This window comes from Myodes glareolus, chromosome 4 (genome assembly GCF_982192425.1).
Source record: "Myodes glareolus chromosome 4, mMyoGla1.1, whole genome shotgun sequence".
Lineage (NCBI taxonomy): Eukaryota > Metazoa > Chordata > Mammalia > Rodentia > Cricetidae > Myodes > Myodes glareolus.
In genome coordinates this window covers 93,350,505-93,370,549 of record NC_142029.1, presented here as the reverse complement: position 1 = coordinate 93,370,549, position 20,045 = coordinate 93,350,505, and the positions used below count along the sequence as shown (strand labels likewise).

General features: G+C 45.5%; 1 protein-coding gene and 1 long non-coding RNA gene across 5 annotated transcripts in view; one reads left to right on the top strand and one right to left on the bottom strand.

The window, feature by feature from the left end:
• Ets1 (ETS proto-oncogene 1, transcription factor) overlaps window positions 1–20,045 on the top strand; it is a 121,825-nt gene that overhangs the window by 53,983 nt on the left and 47,797 nt on the right. The window contains exon 1 of one of the 4 annotated variants that reach the window (XM_048458795.3): window positions 4,212–4,594. The exons of 2 other annotated variants lie outside the window; for them this stretch is intronic. In XM_048458795.3, the coding sequence (XP_048314752.1) occupies window positions 4,513–4,594 (82 nt within the window). In that variant the 5' untranslated portion in view covers window positions 4,212–4,512. Of the gene's footprint in view, window positions 1–4,211; window positions 4,595–20,045 lie in introns of those variants that run through there. One more of the 4 variants, XM_048458794.3, reaches the window with a different exon arrangement.
• On the bottom strand, window positions 2,429–4,036 carry LOC148122394 (uncharacterized). The gene is made up of 2 exons (XR_015737629.1): window positions 3,949–4,036; window positions 2,429–2,885 (listed from the first exon to the last, which is right to left on the bottom strand). It is a non-coding gene; the product is annotated as an uncharacterized LOC148122394 (long non-coding RNA).

Below are 20,045 nucleotides of genomic sequence, written 5' to 3'. Positions count from 1 at the left end.
AGCAATAGAGCCAAGCCAGACCCCCTTTCTCCTCCCAGCCCATGCCAAGCTATCTCCCACAGGGAACGAGGGTGCTTAGTCTGCAATGTACTTGCCGAAAACAGCACAGATTCCTGCTGGATTTCTGGGAACAGTGCTTGGTCACCTACCTGTTCGGACGCACATGGGCTTGGACTTTTGTGTGACAAGAGTAAGCTCATTTTTCTCCTCCGCTGGCTAGGAGGGCTGTACTTGGAAGTCACTAATAGGCTTCCATCTCGGATCACGTGGTGAGAAAGGGCTAAGGTTTTGCCTCCAGTACGATCTAGAACAGTACCTTTCTGCCTCACTTTCAGAACAAATACAATTCCATGGCTTTTTCTTTCTCAGTCAGTGCTGGAAATTCTCAAGCAAGGCCAGGTAGTTCTCTGTTCAAGACCCACAGAAGGGGCCTGGATTTTAAAAGTCAACGCAATAGTTATCTGAGCTCTCAGTTAACTAAGAATCTACTCTAATCCACAGAGTTGTCCAGGGAGACAGATTTAAATTGATATTCTCCCTTACTCTGGGTCCTAAAGACAATGATAATCTTCTGAAGTTAATTGAACACTTTCCTACCTTAGATTTCCTGCTAAAGTTTTGCACATTTGGCCTTATTTATTTAAAGCAAACAGATAATCTTAAAAGATGGGGGCTGTTATCTTCCCTGTTTCAAACATGGGAGCCTGAGTTTCAGGACTAAGTGGTAGCTTAGTAACTTAGTAAGAGCAAGTTGGTTAAGTTAAAAAGTCTGAATCTCACTTCTGAACCTCACTTCTGAACCCTTGCTGCTCAGTGTCTCTGTTTATTACAGAGTTTTCTGGGCCGAATGGGCCTTCAGTCCTCCCCACCCTCCTCCCTTTCTGCCAAACAACTGCAGCTCTCTTATGGTCCATTGTTTATTGTATTGCTCGAACAATAGCTAATGAGTGTATTCCATGCTAGAAAGATCCAGGGGTGGTTTTATTCCCTGAAGCAGAGAGGAGGTTGTGACACCAGAAAGGTTAACTGGCCTTGGTGAGGTCACAGAGCCAGCATGCACTCAGCCACACCACCTTCTGAGTCCCTGGCTTAGTTCCAAAGCTGACCCTGAGGCCTTTTGGAATTACAGTTTAATTGATAGTTATTTTAATTTCCTCCTTATCTCCAACTTTCCATTTTATTGTCGCTTAAATGGTAGATATTGAAGCCTGGGGCGGTTTTTTTTTCTTTACTCCATCCCCTCCTCCATACTTTGCACCAAATAGAAACTGCTAGGTACAGAGTTAAGTTTCTGACGTGTTTTTCAGGGTATGACAGGGCCTGTTGGCTTTTCTCAGCCTGAAAGGAGACCACAAGTGCAGCTTAGACAGGTTGCTAACTGAGAGTTTGAGAGCTTGTTAAAAAAAAAACAACAAAAAAAAAACCTTACATATCTACCAGTAAGTCAGCCTCTGTGAGTCATGAACCCGCTTGGGATCAGTTGTTAGTGGTCGAATGTTTTTGTGCTCCCTTCAGAGAGGCCTATTTTTAAAGGCTCAGAAGGCAGAGAATTCTAGCACACTTCTGCCGAGGAAGGCAGGAGCTTCCATAAGTCTTTGAAATTAAATGCATTTTTATATACTTACTGAGTTTGGGGCAGGACTGAGGGAAGAATGAAGAGGGATTTATTATTTTTTGCCCGATGCTCCTTGTGGTGAGGACATCCCTGTATAAAGGTGACTCCTGTCTTGATGCCATTCATGCCTTTTTGGACTCAATATCCCTATTCTCCAGAGTCCCAACCTTTGGTCACATGTAATTTGCTAAACTCTGAGGGTTTTTAAAGATACAAATCGGTTTCCTCCTCAGTAGGAAGCAAACTCAAAAGACACATTACTTACCCCCTCCACTCCCCCCCCCACCCCGTCCCTCCCTGCCAGGTGCCTTAAAAAAACATCAGTCTTGAAACAGTGTGCTCAGGTATAACGAAGATATATATATATATATATATATATATATGTGTGTGTGTGTGTGTGTGTGTGTGTATATGTATGTATATATATATGTCATATTTTTAAAAAACTCCTTAAGAATGTTTGAAGAAAAAAAATCTACTTGTGCTATAAAGAGAATACAAATTCCATTTGTCAAACATTAATTAAGTGAGCTACCGTCCTGGCTGGATTATTAATGTCCCAAACATGTAGAGCTGTCTTAACTGGTTCTCTCTCAGTGCTTTTCACCCTCCAGGGTGTTGCAGCCAGGTCCAGGGCTCTCCACAGGACTGGTGACGTTGGGAACAGCTGCCTTCAGTGTCATCCCAACCCACCTTCTGGTCTGGACATGAGCACATTTGAGCTCCTGCACTTTGGGACAGGGCGAGGAGCAGGAAGATCTACAAATGGACAGGCACCGGGCAAGGTTTACAAGGAACACATTCCCCTCGTGGTGGCCAGGGTAGAAAATGTTTCCAGCTCTGTCTTGGCGGGCTTCTTGCGTGTCTCAAATGCACGCGTGTAAGCAGTCGTGTAACTAGACGCTAGTTTAGTAGAGGAGAGGTGTGACGGGGGGGGGGGAGAGAGAGAGAGAGAGAGAGAAGTGATTCTGAGCAAGCTGCTTTTGCAAATAGAGTAGAACTCTCCAGCGTTTTCATAGGACCAAAGAAACAAAATGAAATTCCCCCAAGAAACTGTTTGTTTGTTCAGTTCTCCAGATGTCATAGTAAGTCAGGACCAGCTCAAGAGTCTGTCCCTTGCTGCTTGTTTGGCATGTGAATGCACAATCCATTCATCAGCTGGCTCCCTAAGCTTTTCCCAGGATCCGAAGTGTCTGTTCTTGTCATCTGGAGGCCAGCATTGTTTTCTCATACCTTGCAGAAACACAGCTGGACTGCAACAGTCTTTGTTCTTTCAAAAACAAAAAAAGGGAGGATTATCACATACACATATTTTTCTCTGGTGACCAAAGAAGGGTGGAGCCCGGAGGTTGGACCAGGACCCAGAGATTGATGCTTTATTGCTGTTTCTTCACCCTGATTTGCTTTGGGAATCCTGTACAGTGCTAAAGCCCAAAGGGGGTAAAACAAACAACAAAAGCTCCCCCCCCAACATGCTTAGATGAAAGTTAGCAGGTGTGATGGAATTTCCTAGAGCAGAAGTTACAGTTGCAGACATGGGATGGGAGTTCATCACATGCTTAGAAATCAGGAAACAGTACCAAGAATAGCCTTCCCTAAGGCTGCTCAGGAAGATTTATGTTGTCTTCTAATCAAAGGTAGGATGTCAATGCCTTGTTCCTGCTACACATGTGCTACTATGTCCTGGGTAATTTGTTAATGTATGTTAACTAATTATCAGTGGCAAGCTATGGATTATCCTGGCTCGCCTTTTTATCTGGAGCATTGGGAGTTCCCAAATATCACAACGATGTGCATCGTGATTCTCTGGGCTAGCGATGAGCCCTAGAGATTCACACCAGAATACTGGTGGATGTGGTGATGTAGAAAAGGATGTTGGAATTTTTTTCTAATAGAGCGGAAAAACTAGTTATGGATTCTGGACTCCTCGCTTAATCCAGGAGTTTTGGGGCTTGAGTTCTGGGGGTCTCTGGTAGGCTTGGTTCTGAGCTAGGGAAACTGGTTAAGGTTTTCCGTTCACCAGTGCTGGCTACCCTTGTCACTTAACCATCCCAAGGGTGGGATTCTGAGTCATGTCTCGGCTGGAGGCCTCCCAGAACACCCGCTGTGGAATCCCCCGCACGCGCCCCTCGGTGCGTACCCAAGCAAGCCTCACGTCCTGTGTGTCAAGCTTTGTGAATGAATGATGCACACGCACTTAGAAAACTATGCTGCTACCGGAGCGGGCCGCAGCGGTGACCAAGCCCTCAAGAATGCGTGCAGAATCAGACGGACTTTCCCGAGATCGTAGTAGCAGCCCCTGCATGCCAGCTCCCCGCGCCCGCCTTTCTCACCAGAGGTGGCCTGAGGCCCTTGCCCTGCGTCCGCAGTAGCCGGGGCTGCACAGCGCTGCGGGGTCCGGGTCCGGCGCGCCCGCCCTTCCTTTCGCTTTTGGGAGACGGGCGGTAATTGGCTGCGGGGTGTAGGCCCCGCCCCCGCCGCCCCGCCCCCGCCGCCCCGCGGTGTGGGCAGGGCAGACTCTGGGACCCTGGGCCTGGGCTCCGGGAGGAACGCCCTAAAGCGGAGGCGAGCTGCACAGCGCCAGCGCCGGCCAGCAGAGCGAGTGCCGGGGACTGAGGAGAGAGCGAGCGGGCAAGCGGGCGGGCGGGCGAGCGAGGCGCGGGCGAGGCTGGGATCCGAGCGCGCTCTCTGCTCAGCCAAGTGCCAACTTCGTGCGGCTGGGCTGGGTGCACACCTTCCCGCGGGGCAGGCAGTCAGCGGGAATTTGAGATTTTAGGGAAGAAAGTCGGCTTCGCCCTGTCCCCTTTCCCCCCGGGTTCAAAATCCCCATTAAAAAGCAAAACAATATTTACAACAAACTTGCTCTCATCCCGCCGGCCCCCTCAACTCCCGGCACCATGAAGGCGGCCGTCGATCTCAAGCCGACTCTCACCATCATCAAGACAGAAAAAGTGGATCTGGAGCTTTTCCCCTCCCCGGGTGAGTGGCGACAGCAAGGCCCCCACCCCAGCTCTGGGTCCCCTCCACTTCTCCTCTGGGTTGCGCTGCTCCCTCAGGAGCCAAGGATGCAGAGGCCAGGACGACTGACTGTTGGTGGCCCGAGACCCTTGTTTTTTTTGGGGGGGGGCGGTATTTATTTTCACAGCTGCTTTTTTTTTTGGTGACTAATGGGAAGAAGCTTATAGAATTTCCAGCGCCCTAATTCTGGTGTTTCAATTTTCACACATAAGCGAGAACCTTCACGTTAGCAAGGGGGGCTGACACTGCCTCTCAGGTCACCCCCTAACTCCGTGTCTCCCCAGAATTGGAGCTTGATGGGAGGGCTCTGCGGAGTGTTGGGGTGTCTGCCTAACTGCCTGGCCTTCAAGCACATTTCCAGCACTCTTGAGTACTGAGCACCCCTGTCACAGGTCCCTTAGGTCCCTCTTTGCTAGGTTGAGGAGGTACCGGGGAGGAGAAATGAAATGAATTTGTTTAATTTTGGGATTCATGTAGGTTACCAACTTTACTGGCTTTCTCTGCTGTGTTTTGTCCTCTGGTACCAAAGGTCCTAGAAGAAGGAAAGCATCCCACCACCAGATGTGACTTAGTGTCGTTGGTTCATGGTTTCATTTAGAAGGCTTAAAGGATTTAAAGAAGAGAGGGATAGTAAAGACACAGAATTCTGTCTTAGGAGGAAATTTTGGTGCTCAACAGATGGAGTCAGCTCTTTAGGATCTCCCAAGCTAGCGCAGTTGGAGAGGGAGTTGTGCCTCCTTTTAGGATAGGGAGCCTGCAGCTGGCCTCAGAGCAAAGGACCCTCAGAGGTGGAAGGATGTAGAAGGGTACAAGGAGAAGGTGATGCATTTTGGGAACTAATCAGCTGTCACAAAACAAACCTCTATTGGGTCCAATTATCAATAAGTTTAGTTGCTATTCCTAACCTATTTCTCTGCAGCAGTGAACTCCGTATTTTAGCCCTTTCTTTAAACTTTCAAACAAACAAGCCAAAATGAGGTTTTGACATTCTGATACACTGCTTCAAAATGTTAATAAGGACATTTGGGTCCCATCCCTTGCCCCCCCCCCCACCGCCACCCGACTCTCCTGACATTCATCACAGAGCTGACTCTATATAAAAGCTGGGCTTGTGTCTTGTCGCAGTGTGATGACAATCAGAACCATGCTGAGGCCTCTCTTGGGCCAGTGGAGACTTCTCAGGCACTTAGAGCTACAGGTAGAAACGATGCTCTCGAGGTTGTTTTTTGAGTGTTCAAGGGAACCAGAAGTTCTCTGTGTTACAATTGATTGAAACCATATCTAGCAGAAGAGAAAGGATAGTTCCCAGCAAAGATATAAACTCAACTAATAGGCCCTTTCCTTAAGAATAGTTTGTTTATATGTGCAATGTGTGTTTATGGGGAAGAGACAGATTTGGGCATCTGGGAAACATCATGTATATTACGTCAGTTCACATACCTGTCGCGAGTGAGAGCCCCTTGTAGCACGTGTTTTAGATCATAGCAAACAGCTGAAGCATGTTTTTTGGTAATTCAATATTACATATGTGAGATTTTAAAGCATTTGATGCTATTACTTCAGTTATTGATAAAAATAAATTGTGGGCAAGTAACTTTATTGAGCTGTCCCACCAGTAAAATCGAGCTGGGCAGGCCTCATGTTGCAGTCATACAAAGTGTCTTTACACCGGCTTTTTCTCATCAGAAAAAGTGTCCAAGGCATGCAAGTTGGAAGCGAACCTGAACTACATGGTGCACTTAAAACCAACTTGAACAATACAGTAAAATCCATTTTCAAAAAAATAAAAAAAGCTTCCAAGCCCCTGACCAGGTTTTATAAGTGACCATCAATGCAGTGCACCAAAGCAACAAAATTTCCTTTGGTCCAGGAAATCAGGAGTCTTCTGCTATTTACTATGATGAGATTTTTTTTTCTGGTACTTTCTTAGAGAAAATGAATAACAATAATTTGTTGATCATTATCATTTTGGGGGGGTTGTAGTTGCATTTATGTAACTATTACGTCCTTCCCTCAGATGGGGAGCTAGAGGCACAGAACAGTTAAGCCACTTAGGCAAAATTCTCCACAGACCCAGTGGCCAAAGAGAAATGAGTCCCTGTTTCTAACTTGTCAGCGTACAGACACTGAGCAATACTGCAGGTTACCTTTGGGAAGTGCAACAGAGAAACTTCAATGGAGACTTAAATTTTCGGGTTGCAAAGATGGTAAAAACCCTGGCCAGGCCTGCCAGCTTTCACGAGTAGAAGGATATCAGGTGCAGCTTTACCTGCTCCATCAGACTCGTAGGCCACCTGTGTCTAGGTTGCATGGCTTTTTATCCGGGACTGTGACTTTCGTGATTATTGTTTGTTTGTTGTTTTTGTTTTTTCCATTATATTGCTTAGTTTCTTATATGTAGGGACAAGGGTGGGGTGTGATGTTACCTCGGAGATTAAACCAGAACTTCCTTCCCCTCCCCTCCATAGATTCCTAGATTCAAAGAGGTGCAGTGGGCAGTCTGAGGGTTGAAACTGGAGTCAGAGGAACTGGGATATTTGTCAGCCTCTCTGTGGCTAGGACTTTACTGAGAATCTTTATTCACGTTGTCTTTATGTTGAGGTCTGACAGGATTTTGCCTGCATCAAATATCAAGTTAATATATACTTTAAAATAGCACTGGCGTTCAATTTCCCCTGTAAGTGTAAGGCAGGTCATACTATTTCATTGCACACTTCTCTCGGGCCTGATAGAGGTTTAAACCAAAGGTAGCGCTGACTTGTTCCTGGTTCCTTCCTGAACAGTGGATGAGGCTACGACAGCAGGGTGTGGGAGCAGATGCTGCTTCATTATTCTCCCCTCCCTCCCATTCTGCTCCACCTTTATGGGGAGGCGAAGACAACGGCCATAGAGGAACAGTTTTCATCCTGGCTGCTTGCCCATTTCTAAGACTTAAAAGGTTCAGCCCCTACTTCCATCTCTCTTTGAGGCTATGCATCCCCTGGGGACTGTTACTGTCCTTCGAGATAGGAAGAAGCAAGTGCTTCTTAGTTTGGGACAGTCTTTGTGTCGCTGGAAGCCAGAAAGAAGGGGAGCGTTCCGGGCCGCTCGATCACTTGCTCACCGTGGTTCTAGATCCCTCTTACCACACTGTTAGTGACTAAATAGCCCAGTGGTTTAGACAGGGACTGTGGAGCCAGCTTGTCTGGGTGTGAATCCCCAGTTAGGAGCTGTGTGACTTTGGGCAGACTACTTAATCTCCCTGTGCTCCAACTCCTGCATGTGTGAAATGAGTGTAATAATCCTTGGATGGAGAAGAAACCCGAAAATGTGGAAAGTCTTAACTCAGTACCAGATCAGTCATGGAGTCTGTTGAGCAGTTAATGAAAAAGCAAGTCAACAGAAACCTTGACTAGCATAGAGCTTTCAGAAGACCTTGGAAAGTTTGGTAGGGTATCTGAAGGGTGGTGTATATATGTGCCCCAAATCTACCACTTGTGGAGGAAGGTAGAGTAGAGAAAAAGATTTTCTGGCCTGACATCTCACCCAAGCGGCTGTGTTCTGAGCTGTAGACAGCAGGTATGGTGAGGCCATACAGAGCGTCTGGGAGGCCTGACTATCACTGTACACAGTCCAGAGGCTGGTGTATTCCTCTGGGTGATAGAGCCTGTCAGTGATACCTCAGAGCAGGGAATCTTCACAGTCCAAAGACAATGGGGCCATTTGCAGGGTTTGGGGGGAAAAGTAAAGTTTTTTCCATCTTGCTTGGTTGAGAAATGTGTCTTGTCCAGTTATTATAAAATATCTCACATTTTATTTATTTACTTGGTTGGCAGAGCTTGCATTCCTGGCATTTTTTGTTGGTTTGTGTTGCTGTATTTTTTTTTTTTGGTCCATGTAACTTTTTTTTTTCTTCCCTCTTAAAGAGGCCAGACCACCCTGTAGGAACATCTTCTCTCCTAGGAGACAAAGCAGTCGTGGTCAACTTCCCCAAACCAGCTTGCTCTGGGCCCCACCACAGTTTCTGCAAAAGCAAGAGCTGGTTAGCGGCTGCCAGGATTTTCCAGGAAAGAATCTCCCTGTTTCAGAGTATGGTGGCTAATTCCTATTGGCACATGCGGCAGCGTAATTATAGACGGAATGAAAACAAACTCTTTAACGGAATGATGGCATTCCCGGAGCTTATGTTGGTGGTAGATTCTTGTTAGCCAACTGTCGTAGGGAGCTCCTGAAGTGTGCATCGGGTGCACTTTGTATGTTTACACACTGACACACTTGCACACGGGAGCACTTGATCACACTCAACTTGGGGGGAATGATTCTTATCCCATGATTTTTTTCAGATGGAGAAAGTGATATTCATAGGTGTCCATACCTTCTCTGAGGCCACCCTTTAGACGTTTAGACACTGGTGAGATGCGGCAGGCATTTTGTACCTGAAGCAAAAGTGTTGTGTTATTTTCAGCAACTCTGGAAATTAAACCACAGTCTACTTTATATAAGAAGGCAGTGCTGGCTGATGCTTTGGAGGTCCAGGGACTATAGGGGATCCCTGCCATCCCTGAAAGAATCCCCTGAGCTGAGTTGTCACCTGTGTACCGTAGACAGCTTGGTGAAAGGGTGTCCCCAGGCATGGCCATCCAGATGTGTATTTTTTGGAAGATGCTTATGGCTCCAGTCACTCTGACCTCAGATGGTGAAGCAGAACCAGGATTCTGTTTCAGTGATTTTCAGGCGTTCCAGCCTTGGTCTCTGATGGGACCATCAAGTCCCTGACCCTCTAGCTTCTGCCCATTTTATCTCCTTCGTCACTGGTGCTGCTGTGAACTCCATTGTTTCAAGTCTGGATGGCGAAAGATGTTGACTGGCAAACTCAAGGCAGTTCAAGTTCGATTTCCTGCTTTGTAAGGAGGCTGGGGTTCATTTCATTTGGTCTCAACATAGCAAATAACTGCTACCTTTCCCCTAAAAGTTATTTTTTTTTTGACTCCAGTTACTGTGTCAGGGCATACTGTTCAGAGGGCTGATAGGGAAGGTAGGGCAGTTCCATCAGCCCATAGCTCATTGAGAAACAGACTCCGGTTCCTCATCCATGGTCAAGGTGGGAATTCCTTTACCATTGCCTTATTGAGAGTGTTTCTTCAAATACTTAGCATCCTTGAGTCATGCAGCCATCATAGAGAGGAACTTGTTTATGAAGAGACAGATCCATGCTGTATTTATTAGTTCCATAATGATGCATTGTTCTGTTCTCTGCTCAGATGGAATCATAAGTAGCATTTTCCTCTCTGCAGAATTTTAGATATTTTTTTTCTGCTTATAGCTGTTACACTGCCCTAAATCCAGGGTTAGAAAGGTCGGAGCTGTTCCCTAATCTGTCCTTTCCACGCATGAGCATCTGTAACTACTTCTCTCTCTAGTTGGATTGAGGATACCTGTTTTCAAAACTTCGGGAAATGTTTCCCAAATCGCACCAATAAGCTGTTTTAACTTGACTATGTGTCTGAAGCCTGTGTCTGTCTGACTTACCGGCTAGTTTGTGATGCTTATGCTGGAAGGAATTGGTCTGTATATAGGGTGGTAGTATATAGTATATATCAAGGCAGAGACCCGCGATAAGGTTAACGTCCTGCAGTACAAGTCTGAAATCTTGATGTCAGGTTCTTCCCTGCTGCCCCTGCTGTGCTCAAGCCCATCACTACCCAAAATGCAGTGGGTGGGTTGTTTGTTTTGCTTTGTTTTTTTGTTTTCCTTCACCTCCTATTCAACTGCTTCTTTCTGGAGCTTTCTGTTCTGTTTCAGAGAGATGTAAATTGACGTTCACAGTGTTTTTCGACCTCGTTAGCACTGGGGATCTTTAGGCAGTTGGATTTGAGATCCTGGAGCAGTATAGATAGGAGAATTGTATAACTTACCACCCAAATGACTCTTTTGAAGGTGTGTGTATTAGCAGTAATCCCAACAGAGTGATAAAACGTGAAATAGGGCCTTCCCATCAGAAGATGGTCTCCAAGCTTAGGCACCTAAATTTAGTCCAGACTATTCTCTAGAATATTCTCTGTCAGTTGCTCATTTTCAGGTTTTCACTATCCAAAACAGGCAACCTGGACTAGTCGGAGTTTCATGTCTTCCCTCGACTCTGAAGAGCAACACTCTTCAATTCATCTTCCACGTAAAGCATAAGGTTCCTTAGCCCCCGAGACACCACCTCACACTAGTTCATACTGAGTGCTTGAAACTTCGAAGAAGCCATGGGTAACTGTGATAAGCTGCTAAGTGTGTTTTGCAGAGTTCCGCAGGGGAACTGTATACTTTTTGCAGGAAGTGTGTGTGTATTGGGGCTGGGGGGGGGCAAGTAAATGTGTGAGTGAGAAAAATGAACTTTTGAGTTGGGGGGACAGTAAATATCAGAATATCAGTGAAGATAATTAGAACTTTGTTTTGTTGTAAGGTTTATCCAATATGAGTGTTCATAATGTTGAGGTTAAATTTAAAAAAAAGAGGCAAAAAGAAAGCAAAGTGGGTTTTCTTTTTGTCTTTAAAGTGGATGAGAACAAAACAATACTATACAAACCCTCATCTGCTCAGGAGGGGAGGAACGGTGAGTTCAGTTGCAACATCTCTTTTGGCTAAAAAATGAGAAGGAAGGAAGGAGGGCAGGAAGAGTATGAAAGCACTAATAAAAGAATAAAAGGAATTTAAGTGGCATTTCATAGACTTTTAAAAACATCCTCCTCGGGACTAAGCATTGTCCTGGACCAGAACTTTTTGTCTCAGGTAGCGTGGTGGACAGTCTTGGGCCCGGTCTCGCTGTTTGTGATGCCATTTCCAAACATGTAAAGCACATGCATCTGTGGCTGGTCAGGACAATTCTGATGTTATCTTTCCCATGTGCTGGCGTCCAGGGCTCCTTGTATTTTCTATGCCTGATGAGTGTCTTTTTCAATAGTTCTTGGCTAGAATGCTTTCAATAGTTCGTGGTCAGTTTTCTGGAGATCAGGGGCCCTTTGGAGGCCTTTGAAGGAGCCATAAGAACAAGGGAAGAGTTATTTTTAATATAGAAAGACATGATAACATTGCAAGTTTGGAATGAAAGAATGACTTGGAGGAAAAAGTATTGATCATAGAGTAGAGAGAGAAGTTAGATGCCTGATTCTGAGAGACATAGGGAATCTCATGAAGACCCTTTGCCTTTCAGAAAAGGGGGTGGGACTGAAAAGGTGGTCCATACTTAGAGAACATACTGCTTTTGCAGAGGATCTGAGTTCTAGGTACTCAGAAACCCTATCTTGTAGCTCACAGCTGTCTGTAGCTCCAACTCCAGGGGGACCCAACACCTCTGGACCCAGTGGACACCTGCGGTCCCATGCACACTGCCTCACAAGCACAAAATTTAAAATAATAAAAAATTTCAACACTTAAAAAAAAGTATGGCGGTTTCAAGGACAGAGCAGGGTTACTGAGTAGGCTTTTGAAAGGGCTGAACTTTTTTTTCTTGCACGACTTTCCCTCCCACTCATACTGTTAGCTGCTAAAACCTCTATATCAGTTTATCAGAATAGGCGTTAAACCTCAACGAACATGGCAGAATCAATCAGGTACATATTTTCAAGGTAAGAATGGAAAATAACTTAGTCAGGCACTTGTGTTTATAGATGAAACTTTTTTTCAAGGCTTTGGGAGCTCTCACTATATGCCAGGCCTTGTAACTGTTCTTAAATTAATGGTGTGTGTGTGTGTGTGTGTGTGTGTGTGTGTGTGTGTGTGTGTGTAGTGAAACTCTTATTTTCCTAAGGCAATTCCTTGTCATCATTCACATTCAAAAGAATAACGTATGATGGTCTGATTTAAAGTGTATTTTTGAAAATTCATTACAGAGAGCCCACAGTGGAAAACTTCCATGTGACTGATTTTATACTGATTTTTATTTTTCTTGCTATTTTTTTTTGCCTAAGTTTTAGATTAATGTCATGACTTGTGCACAGGTTTTCTTACATCACCCAGATGCTACTAATGTTCAGAGTTCAATGGAGAGTGGGCATGACTGAAGAACATGGCCTATCAGCAGAGTGGAATTAAGTACCATGCATGATATATACGGTTCACTTTGTAGGCTCAACACCACAGACACAGAGACAGAGAGATCGAGACAGGGAGACAAATCAGGGAGTCAGGAGGATGCTGTGTACTACCTGTTTGTATGACTTTGGGAAAAGCAATTTTATTTATTCTGAATTGCACTTTCTTAATTAGTCAAATAAGTTAGTTAGGGAAGATAACCTGTAAGGTTTCTCTTAACACTGCTCTCTTGTGACTTTAGGCCGCAGTAAAGGCTGGTTATTTAAGAGCTAGACAGAGCCCTCAGTTCTATTGATAGGTCACTGGGGAATTCTGGGTACCTCTGTAAAGAACATATCACAGAATGGTATTAGGAACTGATGAAGGAATTGCTCAGAGCAATCATGTTAACTGAGTGCTCCACTTTTAACCCCTGGCTCAAAGTTGTCTTTGAATATGTCATCTCAGGCTAATGCTGGGCCAAGAGTCATGTCTCCTCCTGGTCTCCTAATACACAATTTCCTTTCTGCATAAGCTCTGGCCATGGGACCAGCTGAAGGCAGCTCCAGTGAGGGGTCTGAATGGGAGGAAGAGAGATGTGGGTTGGTAGTCTGGTAAGTATAGCAGCCAGCCCAGCTGTGTCCTCACGGCTGCCCATGCGGTCTGAGTAATGGCTTATTTCATGGACGCTGCCCCTTCTTGTTGTTCTATTCTGTTGAGAAACAGTCCCCTCCTGCAGCAGGAATGTACTCTGCTGTGAACCACCTCAGCACCAATTCCTGACAAGCCCAGTGAGTCAAGGTCCTTACTGCCTGTTTGCACAGAGGGAAGGGCCCATGCTTGCTTGTGGGACTCACAGGTGGTTCCTGAGCAGCAACCAGCTGACCCCTCCATGGGCACGGCCGGCCTGGTGGAGTTGGGGGCAGACAGGGTGCCACCTGCTTTAGCTTGCCAGCCATCCAGGAAGCTATAACCGTGCACTGGGTGTGGTAAACACCGACCCTCTCGCTTCTCAAAGGTTGCCTTTGCGGCTGTGGAGTCGCCTACGCACATTGGTTATCTGTGATCTCATTTTATTGATGTTATTTCTACATTTTGAGAAAGATCTGTCACAGTTGCCCTTCTTTGGGAAACAAGGGCCTAAGTTCAGCATGTCTATCTGGGAGGAAAACAAGGAAGATTGCCATTAAATTCTTATCGGTGGGCACATTGAATTCCTACTCATCTTGGTTTTCTTGGTGGTGTTGAGTTTTGTTTGTTTTTAATTTTTTTTTGTTTTTAGGTTTTGAATGTTAGGTTTCTGCCTAAGATCCACATTGTTTTACCCTATTCTGTGCTAGTCAAACATTTCTTCCCATTTTACAGAAGTAAGATGTTAAACCTTGTAAAAGTGCTAAGCGCTGTTTGCATTCAAGCCCAGTTGCAGCCAACTCTAAACTTACGTGCATGCTATGCTCACGGCCTTCTGAAGCACTTAGATGTTGAATTTGGAGGGGAAGCTGAGGTATGCTATGCACATTTAGCAGTCTGCCGAACTATGCCTCATAACTTGGTTCTGTGTTAAAGATGAACATATGACTTTACCCATTAGAGACCCAGTGATCCTCTGAAATGCCAATATTTAGTGACTAAGGGGAGTATACAGCCGGGATGCCAAGTTTTCTCAGTGTCACATGCAAAGAAATGACAGAACCAAAGCCGGACTTGGTCAGATGTCCTGGCATGTCCATTCGGCCACTCATCTTAAATGTTTCTTTTGTTTGATGAACACCTACATAATAGCCACGATAGACACTGGCATGGGATTGAAATGTCAACAAGACACCCACCCCCTTCTCTGTTGCTGGAAGTACCCTTCCTCTGCCTGTTTTATACATTTTTATCACATCCCATATAGTTGGGACATACAGGGCTTTGGACAGGTTGCCCAGACCCTTGTGGTGTCAGATCTAGGAGAATGGCATAGATATTCAAGACGGCAGGCTACTGGGCAAACTGAATAGCAAGACAGGTTAATTATTTGTCAAGAAACAAAAAGAAATGCGGGTTTCTCTATAGACTACTGGAGAAGTGTGCACTTTTCCATTGTGAAAGGTTGGACTTGAGCCTTAAGAAGTAATTTTTTTAAAAAGAATTCCCCAATCCTGTTTACTTATTTTAAATTAAAAATGTTTTTTGCTTTGGTCTTCTAGACCTTAATTTATGTTATGTGAGATCCATTTTGATGAGTAGAAGGAAAGGTGGAGAGCTAGAAGCTTCTGGAAAACAACAAAACAGAGGAGAAAATTCTGACCGTCACAGTACCTGTTATATAAAGTAATTGTACCGAAGAGGCATACAAGAATTAATAATATCTTAGATGAGTAATTTATTATTTCTATTTAAAACAGGGTATTTGCTATGGTACTAAGTGTGTGTGTGTGTGTGTGTGTGTGTGTGTGTGTGTCCACTCAGAGGTTAGTTAGATTGGATCAGATCCCTAATATAACATATTATTCTTCTTAGGAAAAATCAGCACACTCGCATCTTGCTGGAAGCCAGTGCATTCCCAAGTCAAATGACAAACTCTTGGCCTGAGAAGTATACTTATGGGCTTGCTACTGTTTCCTTGTAAGTGGCTGTAAATCCTAAGTAGCCACCAGTACCCTGGGTTTCTCTGGATGATTGAGCATGGGGAGGTGGAGATGGGAGAGAGGGGATGGTACAGTGGATTATAGCAGAAACAGAAAGGTTTTAAGTTCGGCAATTTTTAGTCTGAGCATTCAGTTCTTGTCAGGAAAATTTTAGAACTCACATAAAGTTGATCTAATGCATCCATAAGGTGAGTCTTCTTCTCAAACCAGGGTCAGTCAGTATCTGAATTAGAACTCCTTACTTGTGAGTAGCTCAGAGCAGGCTTAAAAGGTGAGTCCTTGCTCTTATCTTGTCTAGCTTAAACAGTTCCTTTGTTGTGTACAGAGCTGGCCTGAAGAGGTCCTCATCGCGTGTCCTTCTGTGGCCTGATGTGAGACTCAGGATGCTGGGTCTGTTTTTACTCCAGGCCTTCAGGTAATTGCTAGGTGATCATATTCTCTGTATTCTCCTTGAAGGATGGTGCTCAGAGTGAGCTGTCGTTCTTTGGAAGAGAGAGTAGGAGGGTTCATAGGTTAGAAAGTGCCCGAGTCACAGATGATGCTTGGAGAGCTGTTAAATTAGTGGGAGATGTGGTGTGCAGAGCTGATGCTCATACAGATGAGCTCTCCAAGGTGAGTCACATGTGTGTGTGCAGGAAATGCATCCCTGATCTCACACAGATCAAGAGTTCAGTCGTACACCTTCCTTGTAGCCTGACAGAAAGAGAGTATTCTACAAGACATGCGAATGTTATTGTGTTCTACACATTGCTGTAAATGAGGCATAAGGGTTGAGAGAGGTGAAAGTGATGTTTGTAGGGTACCTCCAAGGCACTAGGAGCTTTACAGAAGCAGTCAAACCCTCGAATCACCTCTGTGAAGTTAATGTCTATCCCTGTTGCTTTTAGATAAGAAAATGAATCTCAGAAATTTTCAAATAATTTTCTCAGGGCCATCGAGGCTCATGGTCACAGGTCTGCATTTAAACCTTTATAAAAAATCCTAACCTAAACAGACACACCCATTTGGAGAGACACCTTGCCAATACTCTTGAGAGAGCATTGATTCCTGGGATTCAATTCTGTGTGTTCTATTTCCTTCTAGGATCTTCATCATCAGGGTAAGGAAAAGAAAGTCATCCAGTTATTTATAAATATTTACCGTAGGGATGGGCTTGAAAATTTTCCACCATGTATTTTCAAGTCCAAGATGGATAGATGAAAGGTATCTAGCAAATTCGCTAACCTTGCACAGAGAATTGGCGCTTGGGCCCCCATGTTGCCGACTGGAAATGGGAGTGTGTGTGGGGGGAATGATGTGAGAGCTCTGCCATGCCTGAGAACTTTCCAGGGAGGGGACAGAAGTTTAGGCCTGGAGGCCACTTGATGCAGCAGGAATGTTTGTAGAAAAATAAACAGGCACATGGAATAAATCAACATCTGCCTGCTGGACCCGGGCTAACCTCTTTAAAGCAGGAGGCGGAGCAGCAGGGGGCGGAGTCCTTTGCTGACTTTCTTTTTAAAAAAGGACACTTCAATAAGGCCTCTCTTAGGGGACCCTAGTGACAGTTCTTTAGCCCTTACCCACAGTCTTCTGCAGTGGGTGGCCTCGTAGAATAACTTACATTTCCTAGACTCCAGTGACTTTGGGGTGCTGATTGAACAAAATAGCAACAAATTTTCAGGGAGGCGGGGCCTTGGTGAGTTGCTTTGGCTTCACAGGGCTCTCTGGTCAGCAGGCACTGCCTGCTGGCATGGCTCATTCGGTGCGTGAGCAAAGATGAAGCAAGGCTCTGGTTGCTCCCAGCTGCCATGCCTTGTAGGAAAATAATATTTCCAGCACATTTACCACTCGACCAATTCCAAGGGGTTAGAATTTGGGTTAGCAAAGGCTGGCACAGGATACACACTTGTCTCCTCCTACATAGGCTACTCAAAGTATTTGCAGAGCTTCCCCCAGTTCCTGTTCCAACAGAGTCTAAATGTGATTCATCTCATTTAGTCATTAGTGCTGGGTTCTTAAGTTTGTCAGGTGGATTTAGTTGTGCGGTGGGTTGCTTAGCATAATCGTATGTTACAGACCAATCTCCTTTCTTGATTGACAGATGAGACCTAATCGAAAGGAAAGGCTCATAGTTAGGTTTCCAGCACAAAGTGATCTCTGCCTTTGGGTCAAGCATACTCCTCAGTAAAGGCACCTGAGATAGCCCTGCTTTGATTTCTAGATCGTCACTCCCAAACTTGTCCTAAGGCAAATGATTTAGCTTCTCCAAGCCGTGCTTTTCTGATCCACATAAGGAAGGTGGTGATAAAACCCTTCCACGGTGATGGAAAGGATTAGAGATAATTCCTCTAAATTCCTCTGGACCACACCACAGGGTCTCAGGAAATGGTGTCACCATTGTCTTAGCCCACCAGGTTCTGTCCTAGGCTTCTTTTGCTGCTGACACCGTTCTTACTTCGGTGGTTGTTAAAATTGCGGTTGCTGTTAACCTGGTTACAGAAAATTTTCCACTTGACACCCCTTTAACCAAGTGAGCCAGAGCGGTCCTGTGGCTGGCTGCATTATTTTCCAGTCTCTCTCTCCGCATACTTACCATATCTGAGTTCAAGCTTTGGCCAGGTTTCCAACTGCAAATCATTATTTTCAGACACAGTCCTTCCAACTTCAACACGGAGGCTTCGTAGGATGCTGATTATCAAAGCTCCGACGGTTTTCAGTGTGGAAGCTCCTCCTCTTTGCTCCAGAACTCTTGTCTTTTTCTGGGAGGTGGCCTAGACCATGAGGCTTAAGGAGGAAAACTACTACCAGATACCCCAGCTTAGCAAGTAAAGGTTCGGGTCACTTGCTGAGCCAGGCTGTCCCTCATCATAGGTGCATAAGTGAAGGTGTAGGCGATGAATCTACCTGGCAGACTTTCAGGACACAGAAGCCACCCACTGTCTGTCTTTCCTCGGGGTTCTTCATCCTGTTCCTGAACAGGTACCTGCTGGACTGTCCCAGTTCATCCAGACTTTCCCTAAAACCCATGCACCTCTGGGCTTCACAGTTGATGGTTACCCCGGATGATTTACAGCTAGAACCTGGCACCGAGGAAAGGGGATCGTGTGCCTTTAAACAGCTGTGGGCCAGTGTGCTTGCTAATCCAGTGACTAATTCAGTATATTATAAAGCAGCAATGAGCCTGCTGCCAAGTCGGGGCCCTAGCCCAACTGGAGGGAGTGTAAGGCTTGGAGAATTATTTCTTAAGCACGTTCTCTCTCTCCTCTGAAGTTCATCTCATATGTTCTCTGAACTACAGAGTCCTTCCTTGCCTTCTTGATTCCTGCCCCTCAGATCTCCTTTTCTTTGTTCTCTCCTGTCTCTATTCCCTGCTTTACTCATCAAGGGTGCTGCCTGTGCCATTTGAGCAAGGGCCAGGGAACCAGTGTTGTGCTGGGATATTCCAGGGGACAGAACTTATTACCCAGCTAGAAAGTTGCCTCAAATACTCTTGTTGTGACTGGTCCTTCAGTTCCCAATCTGGGCCGCTGTGCCCTACAGATGTCTGTTTCCCCGAGGTCCCATCCTATCTGCCCCTCTTCTGTTACCTCCTCGGGGTTGGGAGAGAAACCTTCAGCCAGAGGCGGGGACCAGAGTAAAAGGTACATTTCCTTCTGAGGATCTTTAAATGAGGGCAGGGGAAGCCTCTTCTGGGTGTGGTTTGGGATTAGTGTAGTGGCTCTCAACAGTCCTAATGTTGTGTTCCTTTAATACAGTTTCTCATGTTGTGGTGACCCCCAACCATAAAATTATTCTGTTACTAATTCATAATTATAAGTTTGTTACTGGCAACAATCGTAATGTAATTATTTTTGGAGATAGAGGTTTGCCAATAGTGTTGGGACCCACAAGTTGAGAACCACTGGACTAGGGACTCAAGAGTTTCCAACCCCCCCAGAGTCTGGGGCCTCTACATAAGTGTTCTCAGAAGTCACTGACACCAGGTGTCTCTTCTGGAAATGGCCCTTGTCCAGCTTCTCCCACAGTGTCTCAGGGAGGCTCACACAGTCTAGCAGCCATCTGAAGCATTTCCATGTGTCAGAGGTGGATGTGGGAGGTCCCAGCCTGTCTTGGTCTTCCTTCCCTTCACTGTAATTGGCATCATACTTGTCACCTTGGTTCCCTCCCATCCCAGGACATCTGCAGGCTCCTCCTTATCTCCCTTCTCAGAGCCTCTGGAATCCAGCCACGTTGGTCTCTCTGCAAAGTCTTGGCATCTGTGCAGTTGGGAGCATGCACTGCTGTTTGCATATTTACCAGCATGGTTTTGTCTCACCAGAAGGGGAACTCCAAGTGCAGGGTCTAGGTTGTCATTTGTCAAGGTACTCCCATTGCCCTCTGGGTCAGTAGCTCTTTTATCTCTTCTGATAGAATTCATATAGCAGAAGTTCAGTGGCTTTTAGTACATTCACGGAGTTGTGTAATTGTCACAAGTGCCTCATTTCAAAATGATTTTGGTGTTCCAGACAAACTTCATGCACACCCACGGCCTACAGTGGACACCCATGGAATAAAGGCATGTCATCAGTAGGGACAGGTTCCCAAGGAGTTCTCAAAGTACACGCTTGACTTGAGTTCTCCATCTTCTGATCCCCAGGGACCTACTTTCCAATTGCCTCTCCCAGCACTCAAGGGCTGCTCCACTCTGTGGGCCAGCTTGCTTAGGCGTCTCCGTAGAGTAAAGCCCCGTATTGTAGGGTGGAGGTAATGGGTAATGAGCG